The 26075-nt window shown below is 36.6% G+C and overlaps 1 protein-coding gene across 2 annotated transcripts in view; it reads right to left on the reverse strand.

Annotated features, from left to right (window-relative positions):
• Positions 1-23482, reverse strand: part of EMC1 (ER membrane protein complex subunit 1) — an 82963-nt gene extending 59481 nt beyond the window's left edge. For both annotated transcript variants that reach the window (XM_081759619.1, XM_081759618.1), the window contains exons 1-3: positions 23316-23482; positions 8842-8960; positions 3908-4085 (exon numbers count right to left, since the gene is read on the reverse strand). In XM_081759619.1, coding sequence (XP_081615745.1) covers positions 3908-4085; positions 8842-8960; positions 23316-23410 — 392 coding nt within the window. In that variant the 5' untranslated portion in view covers positions 23411-23482. The remainder of the gene's footprint in view (positions 1-3907; positions 4086-8841; positions 8961-23315) is intronic.
• Between the last annotated feature and the right edge of the window lie 2593 nt (positions 23483-26075).

The following is a 26075-nucleotide window of genomic DNA, read 5'->3' on the forward strand; positions in this document are numbered from 1 at the left end:
GCGTATACTAGCAATTGCTGAGCACTCTTCAAGATCAACTATGAATTAGACTCTGATTTTAGAAATATGATTTATATAACATTTACAACACACCAAACAATTCTATATCAATAGATAAAGAGCAAGAATTTAACAAACATAATATAGCTAATAAACACTGTTAAGTATTTATCTATTGAGATTCATAGTACTCGCGTAATTTCTGGATTGCAATTCCATGGCCCAATTCAGCTGGTGAATTTGATGGTGGTGGGTTCACTTAGATCCTGAGTGCGACATTCTCAATGGATGATACTTTTGAACAACACAGAGCTGCTGCAAAGAACTTCTGCACACGAAGTGAAAATCTATAATCCCGAAAAGATTAACCCTACAAAAAATTCTAAATCCCATTGTTTTCAGTGGCGATTCTAAACGAATAACACAAAATTTCCTGAAACAGCGACTAGAATACTAATACTAATTGGATTCACGCCCGCATCCAATGGAAGTGAGCAACGAAAGATACAAGTTCAGCTCCAGAATGACAAATTCATTGATCAACGTGCACAAACATACGATGCAGTAGTGTGTCAAATACAAAAACTCAAAAGCTACACAGAACAATCGTTCACTAGTTACAGATTCCGAAGAAGGAAATGATCCACTACTGAAGCTGGACAACAATACACCCCCCCCCCCCCCAAAAAAAAAAAAAATCCATTCTCATCGAACTATACAAGATCCGAAGGCTACACAAATAACCAGAAAAAGAAAAAAAAAAGAAAAAGTGTACGTAATTCTAGGAAACATGTGCGAAATCCTCAAAAAACAGTCAAGTGTTTTTTAGAATATCTTAATGCTAGTAGTCGGTGACCATGATAGGTGTGTTGTGCGAGAAAGGGGAGTGGAGGATCTAAAAACCAAAACCAGATCTTTCTGGCGAATTGTCATAGCTGGCATACCAATAAATGAAAGACAACTAACAAATATTAAAAAAGTAACCACTGAATGGCATATATTGAGGAATTCACACTTATATGTGAAGAATTAAACTGATATTTCGCGGAAATAGCCCATAGACTAATAAAATACTAAAGAGAAACTAAAATAGAAAATGAACTGTTCTCAAATGAAAAAAATGTTCAACACACCAAGTGTTGCATCAAATTAATAAACTATATTAGCCATATCGACAAATTACGCGACGCCAATAAAGAGTATAAAACGATTGTAAATATATTCTAGCCCCATAGCTATCTTTTCATTCAATGAATCCTTAATAAACGGAGTATTCTTATTTAAAATACTTCAAAGCCCATGTATATAAGACGTTAACTTAATCGAAAAATATAAGTCAATCTTTCATTGCTACTAGTTTTCAGCAAAACATTTGAAAATTTACAAAAGAACAGACTATTACGAGGTGCTAAACAAAATTTCCGAAATTTTTAATATTTCGCCCAAACCAGTAACAGTACCAACTCCAGTCGCTAGTTGCTTCTTGCTGTGTATTTTAACTGGCAGTCGACCAAGGGGTATTATTGTGAATATGTGGGTTTTTTGTTTTCGCTGGTATCATTATACTGGGTTCTGCTGTGTTTACGAATTTCCAAATGCATGACATGGAAAAGAGAAGGATCTACATTAAGTTTTGAATAAATTGCAGCTGAAACCCACTGGAAGTTGAACGAGAATTTTGGTGAGCAAGTTCTAAGCTAGCCAAGAACATCTGAGTAGTTTAAGCGTTTCAAAGATGACTGGGAGTCTGTGGAGGTTAATCATCTGGATCGACAGTTATCATGTGCAACTTCGGAAACGATCCCCAAAGTGCATGAAGGCAGACAATTCACGATATTTGTAATAAAGTTGAATTCTATGTGACACAAAAAGGAAACTACGGTGACATGAAAACGAAAGATACGACTATGTAGTGAATGGAATGGTTCAGAACTACTGACAGATATATTCTAAGATTCAAAGATTAAGAGTATGTGGACTGTGATATTATAGATAACAATATAGGTAGTAGTTCAAGTCAGGGGCGCCATTTCTGACTTCGCTTGGAGGGGGCAAGAGCACCACAAACATAGGACTTTCACGTTTTGTACTAGTATATTAGTAAACAATCTATTAATGTTTATATATTCCTCAAACTCTTGGGGGGCGGGCAATTGCCCCCTCCTGCCCTCCCTAAATGACGCCCCTGGTTCAAGTATATAGAAAAATATATAACAGAGCCATAATGAAGACTGGGCTTCAGAACAAAGTTGACTGCCTTTATCTGGCCATGCCCATGAGCTTCACATTCAATTACCAGTTAAAAATACGACGTCTTTCGAAGTTCAAATGGAATTATTTATCAAACCAATTCCAATCAATCGCAAACAATGATAATAAAAATCTATAGGATGTTTATTTGTAGTACAGATGTACAGTACAGATAACAGACTCGATGGATCGCTTTTTTTTTTCTTTTAATAATTCAAATTTATTATTTTCCATTACAGCAATCCTGCAATTCATTGCTTTAATATATTATTACACTTAAACTGAAGGACACAGTCCAATATCTTAATCTGGAGAGCAGATCAGTAAGCTAACAGATTTTCGCTAATATAAGATTAGACATGTTAGAGCAATGCATTACACAATAGTTAGATAATGTGAAATTGCGAAGAATCCAGATTACGCAAGTTCCAATGTGAGCAACAACAGGAGGCAAATTAACAGGAACTACCAAAGAAGCACAAAATCACTTCTCGTTTTTAAATCATGAAATTTGAGATTGACTTCGACATTCTCAAGTCAAGTTTTCTCTGCTTCTCTACCGTACTACACGAATATTCGGAATGTTGATACAAAATAAACTGCAGACCAATTCCTTCTTATTTTGTCCCCTGACAAACTAAAATTCTTGATAATAGAACTTCGTATCAGGCGCATATTCAATAAATAAAATGTTTTTTTACTTACCAAAGGTATCCAGAAATTATTTTTAATGAACGGCTACTATTATCAGTCGCAGTAGAGAAAATACCTGTGTAAATACTAATTCATATTACTCTTGATAATACATCTTACTGTACAAAACTTCTGGAACACACAACATCTTCAACTGTAAGTAGTTTTTAAATAGTCCAACCGACTGTTTTTTCTCTTCCTCTCCCCTCCTTTCCATTTTTTCACAAGATATACTTCACGAATAAAATAAGGTCAAAATGAATTATACAATCAGAAAACTTGGTGCAATAAATCAGAAGTCATCCAAATTACACAAAATTAAGCGAAAATTTCTTAATACTGTGTATAGAGTCATTAATACTTGTGTCAGAAAATATGTGGAACTTGACTATGATCGACGAATGCAACCATTTTGTTAGTAAATATATAGTTCATCAAAAGTTTCACAGAACATTTGGGTACGTAAAGACTCTTATTCCTAATTAAAATTCCAGGCGTTTAACTTTATTAATGGGTACTGCATATTTCAAGGAAAAATAACACTTTTACATCTTCCCTAGATATGCGTTCTATCCATCTTTTGCTACTGCATATGCTTCCTCTTATATATTTCTCAGTTCTATTCTGATCATTGTGTTCACTGAGCGTAGAGTGAAGAAATAATAACAAGGAAAATCTACGAAGAGTTTAATGTTCAATTCTACTCTTTGCTCATTTGTTCTTCATAACAGTCAAAGCACATCAAAAGACGAAATACTTTCGATTTTCCAAGGAGAAAAATGAAAGAAATAGTAACCACTGTTTGTTTAAGAATCATAATAACAAAGAAACACTAATAGCTGCTAGTTTCCTTTGCTCTAAAAAGATCAAGAAACTGGTAAATGTGACGGCGAAAAATTAACTAAGTCAAGTCAGGTAAAAGACATCTGAATATAAAATCAATAATAAATAATGTTATACTTACTCATTTGTCATGCCAACAGAGTTTGACCATTCCCATAGTAAGAACCCGCTTGTCAAATCCCAGGCACGAACATAAAATGGATTTTGTCCCGAAACAGTTATTACTTCAGTATCAACGTTCATAAAATGAATACTACCCTGATCTCCCTTCTCCAGAACCTGACGCCATACAATGTAACCTACGAAGAAAACAAAAAGAAAATAAATTACTTTCCTAAAAGAACTTTTTACAGTACACTACTCAAAAAAAATAAAGAACAGAAAGAATAAACACCTTTAAACAAAACTTTCTAAAATCGAATGTTTCCTTTCCTTTGATAGTATACAAGGTGTTGACAAATCACTCTATATTTTTAATTCATTGTAACTTCTTTCTTTATGAAAGGACTTTTATGAATCCAGTATATTCAGAAAGACCAGTATTTGAAGATTTATTTAATCTTGCTACAACTCCACGTGAACATCAGAATTTTCAACACATTTCCTTAAACGTACTGCTCCATTCGTCACTGATGCTTGCAAAACGTTTTCTGCAACGTTATTGATCACGTTAGATAATGTTGCTTAAAATTCATTCAAATTCCATCGTTTTCTCTTGTAAACCCGTCTCCTAAACCCAATTTCAAAGGAAAATCAAAAGGCGTTAATTCTAGGCTGCGGGCCGCCCATTCATGTGCACCACGTTTCCAAATCCAATGATCTGGTAAGTTATCATACAGCTATTTACGTAGTATGCAGATGTGGTTTGTACTACTGTGAAATTCTGAGCCACAAACGAGTTCTGAGTATATCCAGGTATCTTTTGTTATTCACTGTGTTTCGCATAAGGAAATGATCAAGAACTTCAGATGACATCAAATCATACCATTCCGTTACTTTCCGACACCCTTGTGCTTTTTCAATACACATGTGATTATTACGCGCCCAGAAATGGCTGTTGTATCTGTTCAAAAATCCACGAACATGAAATACTGTCCCATCAATTTCACAGAATATCAAAACAGTTCGAGCCAGTCATCATACAAACTCAAAATCTGCCAATTCGATGAGACAAGTAAAAATTGTAGCATGTAATGTGGTTCTCATGCTTTAAAAGAGAAGTTCTTTTTCAGAATGGTGACAACTGCATAACGTTGAGATGATTTTCATCAAGAGCTCCTTAACGCACTGCTATCTTTGGGCTCCTCACGAACATCTCATTAACTCTGGCAAGGTTCTTTGGTGTTGGATGGTCTCCCGCTTCTTGCACATTTCCTTATCAGCTACGGAAGACTTATAGTGATGAGACAAAGCCCTCTGAAACGAAAACAATGTTTCCACTACTTTTTATCCAACCCATATATGTAGTGTATGGGTGTGTGTGAGTAGGAAGAAATTCTTTGTAAAACAAACTATTCTATTTTTATAAATTATCTCCTTCCAAACAGCCGAGTAAGGCAAAAATGAGATGTAAAAATGAATACTTTAATTTCCCTGATCTTTACAGGTTTTTTCAGCTTTTCATGAAATTCTCATTTTTCTAGGTTTTCCAGGTCGGTGGGAATCCAGCCATAGAAGGGGATAAGCAGGACCACTCAAAATTTACAATTACACATTCGAGTTTTAGAGAATATTTACCAAAACTTGTTTATATATATATAACTTCCAAATTAAGGGGTGGTTTATATGTATCCCTCTCAAATTTTGAGAAGGGAGTATCAATGTGCTCATGTCTTATGAAAGGGAATAGACTCCTGCACTCAACCGTATAACGACATAAATGCTTATCAAAGAAGATACATTAGGTCAATAAGACAACATGTTGAGCACATAGCAAATACATTTTTGTTTTTTAATCCACGAAAGGGACAAGCAGGCACAAACAAATTTACAAAAGTATATATTCGATTCCTAACGAACATTTACCCAAGTTTCTTTTTTGATACTTTCCAATTTAAGGAATGGTCCTATGTGCCCCTCCCAAAATTTAAGAAGAGAACATCAATATACCTATGTCTCACGAAAGAAAATGGACTCTTATACTCATACACATAACGTAATAAAGTCTCATTAAAGAGGATAACATAGGTCAAAATCCTCCCAAATTTAAATTTTTGGCAACTTTTTTACCCACAATATATATATATACAGTGCTTGTGAAATGTTATTCTGAATGTAGTGAATTTACAGAGCACAGTTTAGTGAGACAGATTCCTTATATTATGAAAAAAATCACAACTTTGGTGGCTCGAATTTCTTCAGAGTATATCTAAAAACACAAATGATGTATAAAATTATTTACTTATTTATTTTCATGTTTATGGATTATTAGGATCCTTCGTATTTGCTTGCATCCAGCAGGTACTTGTTGGGTGAGTAAATGCAATATACCCATATTGACGACAACAGAAAGCAGACTGTCACCAACAACTGAATGTACGGATACAATTTAAGAATGTTTAATTTATACTGTATGCTACCGGTATGTACTTTTAACGAACAAAGTCTCTTTTCCTCCAATATAGGTATATTTTAACCAGCACGTTGCATTATTATTATTATTATTATTATTATTGAATCTACGTCAATCTACGAAAACTCGTAACTGGTAAGTAGAAAAAAGAGCACTTAGTAAATACGTAAATAAATTAATATTTTTATTATGTTCCTATTACCACTCCAATCTCTATTTCGGGTATGTCACAGTATATTTGTGTTCAAAGCATTTTAGATACGAGTCTTCACAAGGTCAAACTGAACGACCTTGAACAAACATTCTTCCGAATATAACAGTATCATATATTGTTGAAAAGTTTATTTTATACTTTCCACATAACATTCAAAGGAGCTCTCTAAGTCAATTTGGTCAGAACAAATGACAGTTTAAAGTTTGTATTGTGCGCCAAATGTTGAAATTGGGCTATCTGCACCAAAGGCGCGTACGCTGACAATATAACCATGAGGGTGCTCTGGGAGTCAACTTTGAAAGTTCAGTGTTGAAAGCACGTACAACGCACCGTCCTATATGTATATATAACATCGTGTGGTGATCGGTAAACTAAACTTGTAGTTACGTATGTATCCAGTCAAGAATGATCTAAAAGATAGTATTAGTCGGTGTTCGTGTTCAGCGACCAGTATAATTCTGCAACAGTGTATGCAGCAGCACTCCTGTAGAGGTGTCCGCAGAAAATTACCGAGGTTTACACAATTTTTGACTTGTTGGAATTCAGTTTAAACAAACTTTAAGGTCTATAAAGATTAATATGTTGCATACATTCAATGGCCTTGCAATGGCGTGGCAGATTCGGATGCTGAATGATGGTTCCGTTGACACTAGGCTGACGAAAACTTGACCTAACTTGCCACCTCTCTTTATGAGGGATAAGTTTTTCTGGCAAGCTATCTGGCGTATGCCACGCAGCATTGCATTATTTTGACTGAAGTCCGCTTATAGAAGTCTAATTATTGAGAAGTCCTCTTACCTTACGAGTCCTCGTGGTTATATGTTAATATACGTACTTTCGGCGCGGGAAACCCAGTGAGTGGAAGCTCATGTGGTTTGGATTCCACGTTAAGCTGTAGGTGTGTAGATCCAAGTCTCATATAGCCTCGCTGATGAAAGAGACGCCAAACTTAAACTAAACTGAACGTTTTCCCGATGATCAAACCATTGTTTCAACACTGTCTCACAATCTCGAATGGCGAACTTCACCTTTAAAAAAGGGGTCATTATATACACTTTCCAACAGCAGCTCACTTTTGGCGGCATTGCACTGTCCCACACAATTCACTCTAAATCCTGGTAGAAGAAGCCACAGACTAAGAAAGAATGTGAGGCCCTATGTCACTGTTCACACCTGAGGATGGTTGTGGTGCATTCAACTTGTTCGAATATACCTGAACAATTCTGTACAATCTACGAAACAATAATAATAATAATAATAAAAATCTTCAACAGAGCGACGGGTATTTAAAATTTTCATCATGAAAACGATAACGGCTTGAAATACGGATTTAAGGAATGTGGAAAGCAATTGGATTTAAGTCACCAATCCATATACGAAAAACCCGTTTGCAAGATCAAGAATAAAATATCAAACAGAAAAGAACAAATGAAACTGGAGACTTGAATAATGTAACTAGAAGAAAATATTAATGAAATCTGTGTTTCTAAACAATATCCATTATTTTACTCTTGATTTTTAAATCCCTGTTTTCAAGTAACTTATATTCTGTCAATGTGTATATTCTGTGGATGTGCCTTTATTATATCTTCTCAAATATTCTGCTACTCATAACGTGTATTGATTGCTAGTAATATCTTTCGATGACAACGATGTTAAGGCATTTCATTATACAGTGTCTACTAAAATTCCAAAATGAAATTTTATGACCTTTTCTTTACAAACCATAAAACTTCATAACATTCTCAAGAGCGAATTTGGTCGAATTTTTATGCATGCGATAGAGGCGTGCTTTGCTTGCGATTTGGTAGTGTCTAAAGCTGACTATAGACATTTTTGGTGGTGAATTTTGACGTTTTATAGAACAAAAATTTCCCAGTTCGTACTTATACTTGTATAGATAAAATAAATTGTGACCCAAAAGCTACATTTCGTGACTTTCTCTTGACTTTCATGACCGTTTTCTGATTTCGTGACTTTTTCGTGATTTTTGTGACCAACAGACACCCTATTATATTATATTGATAATTTTTCTTACCTTATAAAAATTAAACAGGTAATTATAATGAATATAGAAAGTTTTATATAAAACACAACTATTTTTCTAATTTAAACAGCACGTAGAATATTATAAACCTACATTTTTTTTTTAAAAAAAATTATGGATCTGCATTTTAGAAATACGAACCTTTTCATTTTTATTCTGCGTACTAAATTCAAATTAGCGTTCATTTGAGAAACTGAGAAATTTCAAAATGTCTGTACTGACCTGTTTTAGGATTAAGAGCTGCAACAACATTCTTGTCAGTAGCAACAAAAACTTTTTTCAAGACAGTTGATACTGTATCAAAAGCAGCATATTTAAGTCTCCCAACATATGGCTGACGCCTGCAAAATTTAATAACAAAGAGAATTAATTAAAATTAACGCAGCATACAAAAGCAAAAAATTGGACTTATTTTTTAGTACCACTCCAACTAAACTGATAACACAATAAACAGTAGCCCCGTCATTACAATGAAACGTACGGTTGACAAAAAACTTAAAATGCTAAGTTTATATGTTTTCGGCTAATTCCTATCAACGATGAGATCTTGGAAACAACAATCCCCTAGAAACGTGCTATTTTCGCTAGTCGATTCCAAATTTTGTGTAGATTTGTCAGCTCTCATTAAACATAAAATTATATGTATCTTGATAACAGCATTTATAGAAAGTTTTGTAGTAAGTAGTAATATGATGTCTGATTACAGATTATTTCATTATAAACAACAGAAATGAGTACAATGAAAGGAACTAAATAATATCGTGTTAAAGGTTTTGAAATTAAAATCTTTCAAATTAACGATTATGCCTTGTAAGCTAAAGGAGACGGATGATTAAGGCAAGTGAATGACGATAGAAAAAATTGGTGGAATGAGAATGTGGGGGAAACGGGAGTATTCCAAGAAATCAACGGGCACGATGTTATGCACCACAAACTTACTTAGCCAGGGAACGAACCAGGAACCACCCTACCACTGTGTCACCGAGAAATCAATCAAGGCGCCAAGAAATCAATCAAGATATGTGATAGAAATGAGGAATCAATCAGAATGCGAGATTCGTTTACACTTGTAACCTAAACTTTTAATGAGATGCGCTACATATTTGTCTACTCGACTCTTCAGCTTTAACTATTGTTTTTACAAGTTTTAGGTGTGTGTATATTGTGTAATAACGTGAGTACTATTTTATTTCAACATGGCATTTTTTTCTACAAGAAAACAAGTGAATGTTATGGACAACGAGTTTCAATATATTTTCGACAGGTAGAGCTGCGATGGGAAGAAGTTTTGGCGGTGTGAGAGGAAAAATGACACATGCAAGGCTCGTGTCCACACAAATGCAGAAACTGGGGAAATAAGATTCATATTTCACTGTTGCGAATTTCTCTGAACATGTAGGTAAAATTGTTAATAGATAGTACTTTTTGAATATGTAACTACGGATCACATCTAGAAGACAGAGATTGATATTTAATTTGAAAAAGTTCAGGTCAATCGTACTTTATCTGATGGACTGAATTTCACACAGGCAATATATTGAGTCCATCTAAAGTCAATTCGCTATGGATCTTTAACCACTAAATGTTGTTCACCTATACGGGATTTTGAATTCTGGATGTAAAACGAAAAAAAAACACGGGAAAACCCTCTACGATTCAGCTTTAAGGAAAACTGATAAAAAGCATTCACCTCTGATCTGATGTTACGAATTCTTCCTGAGTGATAGTCTTTTTTTTTTCTTTTTTCAATTTATCGACGCTTCTTTTCGTTAGGTCTAATAAAATACACAGACCTGCTTCTTAGTAATAATACTATCTAACAAGATTCGGAGGACACACACACACACAAAAGTGGGACTTAGTGTACGAGGCAATGCTTCGAGGAGAAGAGCCGCCCAAGAAAAGAAGAAAATATATTCAGGCAGATGAAAGAACTCCCCGTATTGTACAGAATTTTGAAACTGTGACATTCTAGAATTCTTGCGAGATTTGGCCCAAAGTTTCGTCACGGACTGATGGTAAATGTAACATAAGACAAAATAAATTATTCAATATTTATATTAGATTTCAATGTTTACTTCTTGTTTCGAAGTTGTTTCCTTTCCAATTACATCTGTTCTAAATATATAATAAGTAGTAATACAATGTTATAGATAGCTATGAAGTTATGAATATCCAAAAATGCCCATTCCTTTACGTTAGAGATATTATACAGATAACTTCACAGAAGTTTATTTTGGGGTATCATAGGATGCCTACCAGAAAATTTAATTTTAGTCCAATAGATTCAACAAAAAAATCTGCAGATCATGATCTCCGATTTTCCTGAAATTAAGATATATCATTCTAGAAACAAAATAATTAGACCTCGTATTTTTTTTCTTTCTGCATTATACAAACATTTACTAGAACTAAACCAAGCATTTAATGCAACTGAGACTTTCAGTGACTGTTTACCACAGGGCACACTATAACGTAACGAAAATTTAGAGTTTTTGTAGATAGTTTTTTTTTTAATAGGGTCAAATTTCACCTTTCTGATTTTTTAAATTTTAAGTTGTGCAGTTATATTTTTATGACAATTTTGTGATACTAGTGCCTATTTTCAAGGCGCTTAGTCCGTTAACATCCAGGTTCTAGTTGTGAAATAAATTATAAGCCATTAACTAGATTAACCTATTTAGATATAAAGATTTGCGTTCAAACGTCCTGCTCCGTACGGAATGGGGCCCCAGGTGAGGTGTAATTTCTATTTTTAATACTTCCAATCTAAAAATAGCTATTTCCGTAAAAGCATATAATAGTACAATTGCTTGTGCGCTGTTGCATTACTGTTTTGTATTAGTATACTGATATGTGTTATGAGTGAAGTGTATTGAAGTTGCGTGTATGACTTAGGTTTATACTTAACATAAACCTAAGTTTATATCCGTTTTTAATTGTTTCTTTGAAATAGTAATACAGTGTACTTTGACAGTTTTGTGTGATATGCGTGTGTGTGTATATTACTGAAGTGAGATGTGAAGATCTACAATGGCATTATCGTGAAACTTAGTTAATGATATCTGAGAACGAGACATTTCACCCGTCTCACATTAGAGGAAAAAGTTGAAACAAAGAATATAACCGATCCACTCCATCTCTCGTGCTTGAGGAAATAGATGAAAACCAAGGAGGCCTAAATCATATCCAATTTAAGTGGTACCATATACAGAGGTTGTTCAGTCTACATTCGGCCAATTTCGACTTACCTAAAAATTTAGAAGAATCCATGGCGCCAGGCCCGCAAGTGCTCCATGTGTTTCCCTTGGTTCCTAACAATAGCCCGACAGCGTAATTTCCACTGTAATACGCTTCTCTGAAGAACTGGGAGGGGAATCTTGTCCCATTCCTTTTGCACAGCTTTCCAAAGTTCTTCCACAGTTGTCACACGCCGTTTTCCCAAAGCCCGCTTCAGCAATTCAAATCCACAATAGTCCATAGGACTTGCATCTGGAGATTTAGCAGGTACCTCATTGAAAGATATCACTTGTATACCACTTGCCTCCTCCATCTCTCTGTAGAATGCGAGGGACGATCGTGAGGTATGTGATGAGGCCTTGTCCATGTGAATGCGCACCAGATTGGCGTCATTTCCGTACATTGTTGGAATCTCATGCTCGTAGATCGGCCGCATGATCTGCTCCTGAAAATATTGTGAATTTATTTTGCAGTTCTTCGCCACCTTACGAATCTTCAGTTTACCTCGGTAACAGTAGCCAGTAACGACCATGAACTCTTTTGGGAAGGATTCTTTACAGACACGGACTCACCTTCTGAAGTTCTTGGCGCCTTTCTCGGTGCATGATGGCTCTCGGTTTGCCGCAGTTGGAAAGGTAAATCCATGCTTCATCGAGCGTTACGACGTACATCCACCTTTGTTTTGCCAGATGCCGTTCGTACAGCTTTCGGGCGTTACACTTTCGTTCCTTTTGGTGAGCATCCGTGAGAAGATGGCAGCGAGCTTTCATGACTTTTTTCCAGCTTGAGTTGATGGTGTAACGTCCGACTCAGAGTCCCCACTGACACGTCAAGATGATTAGCCATACACCTTTGTGCTGGCGGATTTTTTTGCATTGCCATTTTGCGAAGTTTCCTCTGCATGGTGGAGGTGGCCTCGGTGCATTCCCGCTTCCTAGGCAACTTCGTTGGTGATCCAAATGGTGGAACTTTTTAATAATATTTTTTATTCCACTTAAACTGATGTTGCAACCATTCTTCTTGCACTGTTTTCTAATGATAGAAACACTAAAGTGGTCGTCATAAAGAGCCGCAACATAGCCTTCCGAAAACCGGCTTAGTTTGGGCGGCATTTTGGTCACGCGCGGAAAAACAACTCCGTTCCCAGGACGCCATGAGCCAGGTCAGGTGAGTCCATTCTGCCCGGGAGGGGGAAGGAACTAAATCGGCCAGACGTAGGTTGAACAACCTCTGTAAGAGCATGGTTAACTAGAAGCGGAGAGAAAAATAGGGGGAAGGAATGACCAGTTCACTTTCCACTAATAGATACATACAACAAAGAACTGAAAGTTTCAGAGGGCTGACAGTGGTCACAAGGAGACTGGGCCCTCCCACCCACCCCTAGCTAGGGCCTGATTTCAGCCTACCCATTTCGAAACTTCATGCTACGTTACTAATTAAAATGTGTTTAAATTAATCCCAAAATAAAGTCCGAGGAAAATTCTTGTCCACGAGCTTTCAGTCAAGAATGGTCTGAAACAAGATGTGTTGACGCCACTATTATTCAACTTCGTTCTCGAGTATGCTATAAGGAAAATGAAAGACAACACCCACGACCTAGAACTGATGGTATTCGCCAGGTTATGGCATACGCTGGTGATGTAAATATAATAGGGAATGATAGAAGAACAATAAAAAGAAATGCAGAGGTCGTATTAAACGCTTGCAGGACATGAATTTCGAACCAAATGAAGAGCAAACTAAATATATGGAAGTTCCTCGGGATCGTAATACTGCAAATTATGGATGCGTTAAAATATCAAATACATACTTTCAAATATCTAGGATAAATATTAATAGGCCAAAACGATATTCACAAGTGTCGAAAAACCAGAGAATTCGTATTATTATTCAGTTCAAAATATTTTGTCATCGCGAATTCTGTCGAGAAATTTGAAGCTTAAAATCAGGGTTGGCTGGTTTAAACCAGTTGGTTTTCAAAAAAAAAATAAATAAATAAATAAATCGTATGAACGGCATGATGATGTTCCTACATATCAAACCATCTCTATTAGTTTTATCTCCGTTTCACCTTTCAATCAAGGCGTCCCATATTCAATTCTCGAAAGGAGGGTTCGAACCACAACCCTTCTTTCAAATGTAAACCAAGTAGCAGTTCGGATGTCATTTTGCCCCTTTCAGCCCTGATTTTTTTTTTTTGTTTAATCTTCGATTTTATTTTTATTTTGTCTTATTCTTCTTTTTGACTTAACAAATGAAATACAAGCGTCAATTTGTTTGCGGGTGTCATATTTAGAGAGTTATGGACAAAACATTTTGCGTGCGTAAGGGTTGAAAAACCTATATAAAATACAAAATGGCATTAATCGTAAACATCATTGTGACCTACATAGTTTAGAAACTCAAAATACAACATTAAAACAGGAAAACTTACTGCAAATAGTTTGTTTCGCCAAGAATAAAACAGCCTACGGGCTGAGTTTTGTCCATTGTGATAGCCCCTGCAAGTACTTTGCAAGATATGTGCGTTACTTCCTGACAACAGATGAAAGCACCAGAGAAATAGCGGAAAGTGATTTAGACAAGTTCAAAGAATACTGACATGAAAACCCAGCCATTTTGAATGCACCAGAGTAATTATATTGATCTTAAAATATGATGTACACAGATGTTGCCACCAGATCCGAAAGGGTTAAGAGAAAGTCTTCCCCTTAATAAGCTAGGTATTACATAAGGATGTTAAGCCTAAATATACGGAAGGAAACCAAATTGTGTATTTCTGCTTGCCTGAATGCCTGTTTTATAAAGAAACCAAGGTGCTTAAATATATTGATAGAAATTGGCAAAATTTATCGACTGCCTATGTAGCTTCCAACATTAGCTTGGATTGGATTTTCAGTTTTAATTTGATTGAATGATATCTACATAACTAACTTTGTAATTTAATACCTCAATTTTAGCGTACTTATCATGATACGTTGACCATAAAATTTTACATTCCAAGCAATAACGGAATTTTTCTGTTATTGCTTTACACTTGAAGTAATAACAGGATTTCCCCAATGGTTAAGGCGGGAGTGTCCCGGTTTATATATAATTCTGTACAATGGTTTCATTTGTGCAACTGTTTATCTTTTTGTTCTTCTGAAATGACTCTTGACAATTATATTAACAGATATGTCAAGATCAGTGCAACGTATTTTTATCAGGAGTCCTTCGTGAGTGAGTCGGCAGACTCATCGCATTTGTGGCCAATTAGTCCCGGTTTCGAGTCCAAATGGAGAACAATTTCTCTCGGTTTGGATTCCGCTTTAAGCTTATGTGACTCCTTCCAGCACAGCCCCGTTGCTGCATAATAACACCAAGGCGAAACAAACTTATTTCTGCCCATACCTAATATAAATACATAGAGCAAATTATTTAAACGAAAAAAAAAAACCGGGCTTAAACAAAAAAAAACATGTTTTTTTTATTTAAAAAAAAAACATGGTTTTTGCCAACCCTGCTTAATATATATAAAACCACAATATTGCTTGTTGTGGTGTATGGCTGCAAAACATGGTCACTTACCCTGAAGAAAGAAGACAGACTGGAAGTATTTTAGAATAAAATTCAGAGACGAATATTCGGACCCAAGAGGAAGGGAAATGGGGAAAGGCGGAAACTTCATAACGAGGAACTACATAATTTATATACCGTTTACAAAATATTGGTAGAATCATCAAGTCTAAGAGGTACAGGTGGGCAGGTCATGTAGCCAGAATGGAAGAAAGTAGGAACGCTTTCAAAGTTTTAAATAGAAATCCAATCGGAAAACATCCATTAGGAAGATGGTGTAGATGGGAGGACACTTATAAAGATGGATCTCGCAGAAATAGGAGTACAAAGTAGCAACCGGATCCAGCTGGATAAGGACAGAAGTCAATGCACATCTTTTGCGAACGCGGTATTGAACCTCCAAAGGCCATAGAGTGAACGTAAGGATGTTATAAAATAGAGGATCTGCCCATATGTATCTTCATCATAGGAACTCAATGAAGCCGAAAAACAATCGAGCATCGTCTGAGCCGGCACGTCTGATTGGCTACTCTCGTTTCCGCCATTATTGTTGGCTCGAAACATTGCGATCTGAGTGGCTCGGAGTAGGTGTGGCGAAGCTGTGACTCATGGCTTCACGATTTTGTTTTATGGGCAGATCCTCTATTTTATAACATCCTTGAGTGAACGAGTGTTCGTATGAGTAATTTCACTATAGATAATCATGTACAACACGCAACATTATACTTTATATCGGTTTTAATTACTCTCTTTTCTTTGGGGGGGGGGGGTGCTCTCTAGGACATAGCAGCACCCATTTACGAATTTTATACATCACTTTGTAAAACACCAAAACGAGATTTTCCAGTATTCTCTACAGTTCACACATCTGTACGAATAAAATAAAATTAAAAAAAAAAGAGAGAGAGAGAGAGAGAAAGATACGCATATCTAAAATTGCGAATAGTTACACATTTTTCGGGAAAGAATCTAAGCACATTACTTTACAGGCCGGCCAGACTCTATGTGACTATATAAAACTGCAGAAAAGATGACCCACTGGTAGATATGCAAGAAAGCCGGCTTTTTTTTTTGGGGGGGGGGGGGGAACGGGAATTTTGGAGATTCTGGCTTTTTTTCATTTTCATGATCTTTCTATCTAAATAGTTTTTTTATAGTATACTCTATAGTAAAATAAGATTTCATGACCTAAATGTCATATTTCGCTCCGGAATTCACCATCATGATGGATTGAACACATGTTTTATGAATTAAAGCAAACATAAAGAACGTAGTATTTAAGGGCAAGTTTAGTGGCTATTAAACTTTATTTTAACTTTTCAGTTATCGGCATATTCTTCTTCTATAGAACAATTAATTTTTGGTCATCCGTGTTTAATTTCTTAGAGCTTAGTACTCTAGATTCTAGCACACAAGTTAAATTTATGTTTTTCAAATATATATGTCAGAGCGTACGTTTTTCAATATATCCGTCAAAGCGTACTTCCACATTTCCGTTATACTGTAGCTGTGCAATGATTTAGTAATAACCTTTCGGCTACAACCTCGAATACTATTACAAATAATCAGTAGCGGATTTAGAAAAGTATTTTGAGACTAGTTTCTCTGATTATTTTTTTAAAGCCCTGATTTTTATTTGGGAGGAGCTTGAAGTTTATGAGTACAGGCATAACTAATATTTCGTTTATATATATATATATATTCAGCAATAATCTTCCGGATACAACTTTGAAGACCATTTTATATTGATAATCAGTGACGGATTTAGAAAACCATTTTGGGAGGGCTTTTTCTTATTAATGTTAGGTTTTCTACAATTCCTAATTTTTATTTGAGGGGAGCTTGAAATTTATGAGTAAAGGCATAACTAATATTTCGTTTCTTTTAAAAATTCCGTAATATCAGGAAACAGTTTTCTGTTCGAAAGACACCCTAACCTCCTCCGCAAATCTGTCACTGTTGGTAATTAGTAACTAGGAATGCAATGGATATACCCGATTGCAATGAAATGAGCTGAGCGAGCTTAAACTACGTAATCAGGAAGAGTTTTTCACTGATTATTCCTCGATGGTACATCGGATTTTTGATTTCGACCTATGTTGTCACTCAGCACGACATACTCTATCAGCGTGCTAAGTTTGGTTCAGATCGGCCAAACGGTCTAGGAGTAAGCGTTTTTCGGTGATTATTCCTCGATGGTACATCGGATTTTTTATTTCGACCTATGTTGTCACTCAGCACGACATACTCTATCAGCGTGCTAAGTTTGGTTGAGATCGGCCAAACGGTCTAGGAGGAGTTCGCGGACAACCAAACGGCTAACCCGAGTATAAGAGCTTCGCTTCGCTCAGCTCAATAACAACAATTTAAAATCAAAAAGAAAGGAAGTCGGCGAATAGTACACGCACTATTTCTACATTCACAGATGGAACTGAGAAAAAATTTTGTTAGAATGGTCGAATGCGGGATTGAATTCTCGATTTTCCGATAGAAGAACAAAAGCTAACCACTCACTCATGTTTGTTGTGAGGTGTGCTTGACTTGACTTAAATATATTCCGTTTTTTTTTTTTTTTTTGGGGGGGGGAGGTTAGGGTGTTCCGTAATGATATGTTAAATAATTCCTCTTGTTAAAAATTCAGAAATCTTGAGGACTGGGTAAACCATGATGATTGTTATATAAAGGTAACCAAGAAAGTTCTGTCGCTTTTTGTGGAGGTCTGAGTTCCATTGGCCTCACACCGTGAGCTGAATGCGAATGGTGATAAGGCGAAGGTCAATTGTTGGTGTGGGTATATTCAATATAATACCTGGTTGTGACAGTTCAGTTACACCGTGAACTTGCGTAAGGACAGAGTAAACATGGGACCTCCACAGAACGTCATAAGGGCGTGTATGCTGTACAAGTTCAAACTGGGGTCAAACGCCGCTGCAGCGGGACGGAAGATATGCCAGGCCTTTGGTGACGGTGTTGTGACTACGCGGACAGTGCAGCAGTGATTTAACAAGCTTAAGGGCGGTGACAAAACACTCAAGACGCACCACATGCCGGAAGACCAACACATGTACAAAATTAAGATCATCAGGCAGCAATTGAAGCGAACAGTGGTCAGACAGGGTGAGGAACTGGAACTACAATTCAGTGTGAGTGGAGAAACAATTCGGCAGCACCTCCATCAACTTGGGAAGCACTACAAGTTGGGTCAATGGGTCCCACATGATTTGACTCCGGGCCAGAAGGAGCCATTTCTGGACAGTGTTGACATGTGATGAGAAGTGGGTCTTGTACGAAGCTCCACGACGCCATCATTGGTTAGCATCCCATGAACCGGTTCCAAAACAGCCGAAACGAGCACTGCACCAGAAGAAGCTCCTCCTGTGTGTTTGGTGCACTGCTCGCGGCATCGTGCATCAGGAACTGTTACCAGCTGATCAGAGCATGAATGCAACTGTGTACTGTCACCAGTTGGGTCGTGTTCAAGAAAAACTCAAAACTCTAGAGCCAGCACTTCTGAATTGCAAAGGGTTTCTCCTGTTACAGGACAATGCTAAGCCCCACGTGGCTAAGATGACCCGGACGCCTTGGATGGGAAACACTATTGCATCCGCCATACTTCCGGACATTGCACCGTCCGAATATCACCAGTTCCAATCCTTGGACAATCACCTTAGAGAACGCCAGCTCAAGTCCCTAGTAGAGGTGCAAAATGCGCTTGATACCTTCTTCGCTTCACGGCTCATCAAGTTCTAAGGCAATGGAATCCATAGCCTTCCAGAACGTTGGCAATGCTGGTGGGGACTATTTATGATCTTCCAGGTAAGTCTTAGATGACATATCGATGTTCGAAGGTGATGGTTGAAACGGCAACAGGACTTTCTTGGTTACCTTTATACAAAACTTAACTGTAAAATTTCAAGAATACACAGAACTACCCCAAAACAAAGTTCTTGATGTGCAGCGTTTAAGCGTATCATATAAACGTAAATATTTCTCTTATGTTTTATTTTGTTTCAAAAAGGGGGTATGGAATATTTTGAAGTAAAAATACAATTTTGCTCGTTATTTGTGTATATATTTTTTTAAAAGTATTTACTTTTGTATGTAAGAGGTTAAAAAAATTCTTCTCATATACATTGGTTAATCCTTTGGGATTCATAATGTAAATATGTTAAGAATTAAAACTGCTTGAAATATCTTTTTGAAATCCATAGTTTATTTTCGAGGTTTTATATTATTGACCGCATTAACCACTAATTAAACGAGCTTTTTTTTGTGTGTGTCGTAGAGAAGCTGCTTTATCAATTTAAAGCAGAATTTTGAAAAAAAAAAAAAAAAAAAGACTAAAATTTTCTCAGGTAAAAAAGCGAAGCAGAAATAACTGAGTTTTTTTAAAGCCGCTTTTTTTTCCGAGTCCTTGTTCTCAACCCACCGGTGATACATGCAGCCGCAAACGCGAAAGTTGTGGTGACCTGGTTTAGGGTCGCGAGGCCTCTGGAACACAACTACGGTGACGGAACAGTTAACGTGTTCAAGTTCTTTTTTACGTGCATGGTCAAGTTTTGACACACGACTCGAAATAATTTTTGAAAAATTAGATTTCTTACACTGATTTCCTTCTTATTTTTCTCCAAAAGACCTGTGCTGGGTTACACATTACCCCACGTAGAACAAAATTTACGGGAGTCACTAGAAGTAATTGTTACAAAAATAACAATGAATTTCGTATAAATACGGCGTCCGGATATATAGCATAAAAATTACAGTGCAAGAACCACAAATCAATCTGGGCTAGGTGGCCGCTGAAAAGCACGAAGGTTACTTAACCGAGTCAGAGCAGGGCTAAGCCAGTGAACCCGCGCGATGGTGCGTCCGAAGGAACTAGGTGAGTCAGCGACACGAAGTATACGCGTAAGCGAGGGTAGTGAAAACAAGTGATCTCTGGCAATGTTACCTTGTCGTGGTTTCACACTAGTAACACTCCACTTGTAAACACAAAAAATAGCCTCTCTACACTATACAGAAATACACTGTCGATGGAAAATAGTACATTAAGGTATTATTACTCAAGTCCGGAAGGAAGTTTTATGTAACAAAATATATATAGCAAAATACTACGTACATAAATATATAGCAAAAGACTGTAAAATATGTAATATTGCTGAAATATTTGATAGTGTACATTTCAATTTTGGGGCACCACAAATTTATAGAATTACAAGCCCATTTGTCCAGTGCTGCCAGGACATTTATTTCTCCCAATCTTCTATTACATAGAAAAAAATAATTTATATTGATTTGAACCTTTTTAATCAACGACCTTTGGATTCGACACTTCGGTAGTATCGATCGTTTTCGATTCTTTTTTCATGTCATCTTTTCCCATATATTGTATGCAACAAGTTTCGTTAAAATTACTCCAGGTGTCCTGGGCTAGAACATAACCACACACACCATATTATCAGAGCCACTATCTACTCTTTCCTGGCAACACTTGCTCCCTCCCCCAACACCCAAGTGGCAGATCGCCGTGTATATGTGAAGAGCTTCAATGCTTGTAATGTTCCGTTTGGCCATACAAGGCGATCTGGCTTTCTAGCAGGGAGAGGCGGCTGTGTTTGCTCGCCATGAAAATGGGTGGAGACCGCCGCGCATATATGAAGAGCTCCATTGCTTGCAATGTCTTTCTACCCTGCATAGCAATTTGCCGGATAATGAGAAAGGGCTTGTCCGAGAAAATTTGGATATTGTTTCGCGATGGGGAGCCAGCTTTTTCCACCTACTCTTTTGCGATTTTCTCCTCAGATTTCATTGTTGTATGGTTCGATACGTTAAATTAGGTTGTTAGGTTACCAATATTTGATTCACACAGTATTGCCGGGCGAGCGTTAGCGAGTGAAGGTGGGGAAGAGCTCCGCAGGGGATGATGTTTTCTGTCTTCGTTACAAAAATTTACTTTTCTCACATAAGCCACTTTACTTACTTTTACGGTTTGTACAGGTCCCCAACGATATTTTCTTGAGTGACTGAACATCAAAATAGGAATATCAACTAACTTCTCCCATAAATTGTCCTGTTTTTCACTAAGTTTGGCCCCCCTCATCTCCAAACTGTTACCTAAAATTTCTGATGGTTGTGGTAGAAGGCTGAAGCTATTTCCGACGTACGGCATGAGTGAAACTATATTAGTTTTTCTTGTTTGTTATAACAGGAACTGTATTTTGATACCGTTTATTTTATCCAGCTATTTTCATTTTTACAGGAGGCGGTAGGCCATGTAGTTAAGCTTTCGACATTATATTTTATTTATTTATTTTTTGTTGTTGTTGATGATGTTGAAAATTAGATGTCGTAGTTGGAAATTATGGATAGTTTGAAATATTTATACTGGACAGTTTTAGAAGCTAGTTTTCACTTCATTTGAGGTAGGCCTATATTACGTTTATCTGTGATTGTTTTAGGTTGTTAATTCGATTCTCAGTGATCGTTTACAACGGCTTACTCAAAGTTACAGTAGCGGCAGCAGAGTCATCGATGGATATGGGGGAGATACTAAATGCTATCCCAGGTTGTTTCTTTCGAGGAACTGATCCTTAGACTGATCTGATGAATTGAATCGTTGTGGGGAAATGCTCTGGGAACCTAGTGCGATGACATGGCTCCAATGAATGTATTAGTCGAAGTAAAAACTTGCCATTTTCAAAATGTAGTGTGTTAGAACTTGACTAGCACCCTTTTCTAAATGTTAGGTTTATTCTTACTACATTAAAATAATAAAACATTTGTAGTGATATTTCTAATTTATATTCCTCTAAACATTAATCTGTTCTCTGGATGATATGCCTATACTACATATTCAGTCCACAGGGTGTCTACCAAAATTCCAAAATGAAATTTCGTGACCTTTTCTTTCCCAAACCATAAAGTTTAGTGATATTCTCAAGAACAAATTTAGGTGCGAATTGGGCCGAATTTTCATGCATGCAATATAAGGGTGCATTGCTTGCGATTTGGTAGCATCTAAAGCCGACCATAAACACTTTTGGTGGTAAATTTTTACATTTTATAGAACAAAATTATCCAGTGTATACTTATATTTGTACAAATAAAATAATAAAAAAAATCGTGACCCAAAAGCTAAATTTCTTGACTTTCATGACTGTTCTCTGATGTCGTGACTTTCGTGACTGATAGACACCCTGATCCAATTCGGGAGGGGGCAAATAGCCTGGAAGTTGACGTCCCCATTGACAATCAACCAAATGAAATAAAATGAAATCTTTGAGTTTTACGTCCCACGTTTATGCCGGTGAGGCTAAAGGAGACGGTGATGATGAGTAATGAATGAAATGTTGGAATGAAGAAAGTGGGAGAACCCCGAGGAAACCCGCGCACACGGTGTTTGTCCACCACAAAGTTCACTTGGCGGGGGTTGAGATCGAACCCGGGACCCCAAGCACCAGAGGTGAACGCTCTACCACTGAGCCACCGCGACCCCCAATCAACCAAATGAATCAATTAATTTAAGTACCTTCATAACTAAAATAATCCAAGACTGAAATATTATTGGTAGAGACTTTTTTCTTTTCAGCACCTAGGACATATGATATGGAACCTATAGTTTAAGGTGCCCTCCAAACGATTGGACGAATTCGGTACAAGGCAAGTAATCTCACCAGGAATCGAACCCAGTATCATACACATTTCGAACGGAAAACTCGCGTTTTCACTCGGTTGCGAAGGGGCATGAGGCTGAAATACAGTACAAAGTTCTGTTTTCATTTCTCTTTGGCTAAAATTTTTACCATTATTTAACATCAGGCCTTGCATCAACGTAGCACGTTTCAGGTACCAGACGTTGCGATGTATCAAAAAAGAAGTAAACATTTGTAAATAATTACCAATCAAATTTTCCTATTTGATCTTCATATAAAGTAAAACAGCAGCTAAAAAGACTTAATAAAAACGCACAAAACAAGGCACACTGGTTCAGCATTTTCAACTATACACAATTCCTCAATTCATCCATTCAGTTATCTACTAGCAGACACCACTAGCCAGTGCTGCCAGGTTTCGAAGTCCGTAATCAACTTGAAGAAAATTACTATCGTTGAGGGTCATTCTGTGCCAATCCTCGAAGAAAAAAAAAAAAAAAAAAAAACGCAACGCAGATTCAAAAGGTCACTCCTGACCGATAATAGTAAAGTTAGCATCGCGTTAGCGCAAAGTTCAAAAATACGGAAGAGAGCTGAAAGTTCAAAAATAGGGAAATAACATTATTTCTCACAGTAACTCTTGAAATGGCAGAACTATTCTACTTCAAAGGGGCATAAATTTGCAAAATATACGGAAAAAATATAGTTGCTTTCGCAATAGGATCGTTGAGTTGATTTTGAGTTTAACGTCCCGTTGAGCAGCGAGGCTATATGAGACATGGACCTACGGATTAACGTATGTAATATAAGTATATAGCAATCTTACGTCTCACATGTATGCTAAGTAGAAATACCAAAGCAAAGTGTGCTATTCACCACGCTAATACTCCATGAAGATGATATGATGAAGACAAGTGCTATGCGAAGTCAGTGTAGACCTACGCATGGAAGAAAATTTCATATAGCGGTAGTACCGACGAAAACACAAAAATGCAAAATTGCTGCAGTTTATAGTACAAAGTGGTCCATAAGTCTTAGTACAGTGATTAAAACAAATCTGACTAGAATAGAATAGAATAGAATATTTTTATTGTCGTTAAACAACATTTGTTGCAATAGACAACGTCAAGAGATTATACAAAATATATACATTGAATATATAAGTACATAACTAGTCACTTTTTATTTTTTAACTCTTTCTCAAATTCTAAAACGCTATATACAGCTGTTTCAATGAGCCAAGATTTACAGTGTTTCTCGAAGTTTCTATTACACATACCACGAATTTCTGTAGGTAGAAGATTATAAATCTTCATCGCAGTGTATTTATAACTCTTTTGTGTTTTATTTAACCTGAAATATGGTGTATCGAGGTCGTCTTTGTATCTTGTGTCATAGCAATGAATTTTATTTCGGGTACTGATATTTTCCAAGTTTTCTTTAATATACATGAGACAGCTATAGATATACATTGAGGGCACTGTCATGATTTGCATCTCTTTAAAGAAAGGTCTGCAAGAGTCATTATCACGTAGTCCCTTTAACACTCTTATTGCCTTTTTTTGCCATTTAAAAACGGTTTGAGCACCAGTTGAATTACCCCATAATAATATACCGTAGAGCAATAGAGAATGAAAGAAAGCATAATAAGCTGACAGAAGTATTTTTTCACTAACAACAGTTTTTAGTTTACGTAATAAATATATAACTCTAGATAGTCTTCTACATAGATTTTCAGTATGTATGTTCCAGTTTAACTTTGGATCCAAGTGGATTCCTAACAATTTCACAGAATGACACTCATTCAAATCATGTATGTTGTTATTAAGATGAAAATACAAAACATCCGTCTTTGATTCATTTAATAGCAGCCTATTACAATTTAGCCATACTGAACACGCTTCTAACATTTGAGTGTTTTTAGTTTGAATATTTTTTAAATTTTTATCAATGGTTAAGACAGTTGTATCATCAGCATACAAAACACTGTTAAAAGGAAGAAAACTTGGAAAATCATTAACGTAAACTAGAAAAAGAAATGGCCCCAGGACACTTCCCTGTGGTACACCAGTTGTTACGTGCAAAAATTCTGAAATTGAATTACCAACGCGAACAGCCTGTTTTCTGTTACTGAGATAAGATTTAATCAGAGACAGTTCTTTTTCTCTAACCCCATAATAATGCAATTTTGAAAGGAGTATATCATGTGACACTGTATCGAAAGCTTTAGTTAAATCTAATAGTGTTGCACAAACATTCATATTATTTTCAAAACAGTCTAATACTTGTGATACTATATTTTCAACAGCTTTAACTGTGGAACGACCTTTAACTAACTAACTAACTCTATGGCCTATGGAACCCGGAGGTTCAGTGCCGCGTTCACAAAAGCTCTCCACTGACTTCTATCCTTAGCTAACTGGATCCAGTTTCTACTTTGTATTCCTATCTCTGCGAGATCCATCTTAATATTATCCTCCCATCTGCGCCTAGGTCTTCCTAATGGTCGTTTTCCTATGGGTCTACCAGTCAAGACTTTGACAGCGTTTCTACTTTCTTCCATTCTAGCTACATGACCTGCCCACCTAAGCCTCCTAGACTTGACGACCCTAACAATGTTGGGTAAACCGTATAAACTATGTAGTTCCTCGTTATGAAGCTTCCGCCATTCCCCATTCTCGTTCCTCTTGGGTCCGAATATTCTTCTCAGGATCCTGTTCTCAAATACTTTCAGTCTATGTTCTTCCCTCAGAGTAAGCAACCATGTTTCGCAACCATACAGAACAACAGGCATGATTATCGTTTTATATATTTTAAGCTTCAAATTCCTCGACAGAATTCGCGACGACAAGAGATTTTGAACCGAATAGTAACACGAATTCCCTGCTTTTAGTCGACATTTAATTTCTTCGTGAATATAATTTTCGTCTGTTAATATTGATCCTAAATATTTGAAAGTATCCACTTTATCAAAAGTATTATTTAATATTTTAACGCCTCCACAAT

Source organism: Thermobia domestica, chromosome 5 (genome assembly GCF_964235325.1).
Source record: "Thermobia domestica chromosome 5, izTheDome1.hap1.1, whole genome shotgun sequence".
In the NCBI taxonomy this organism is placed as follows: Eukaryota; Metazoa; Arthropoda; class Insecta; order Zygentoma; family Lepismatidae; genus Thermobia; species Thermobia domestica.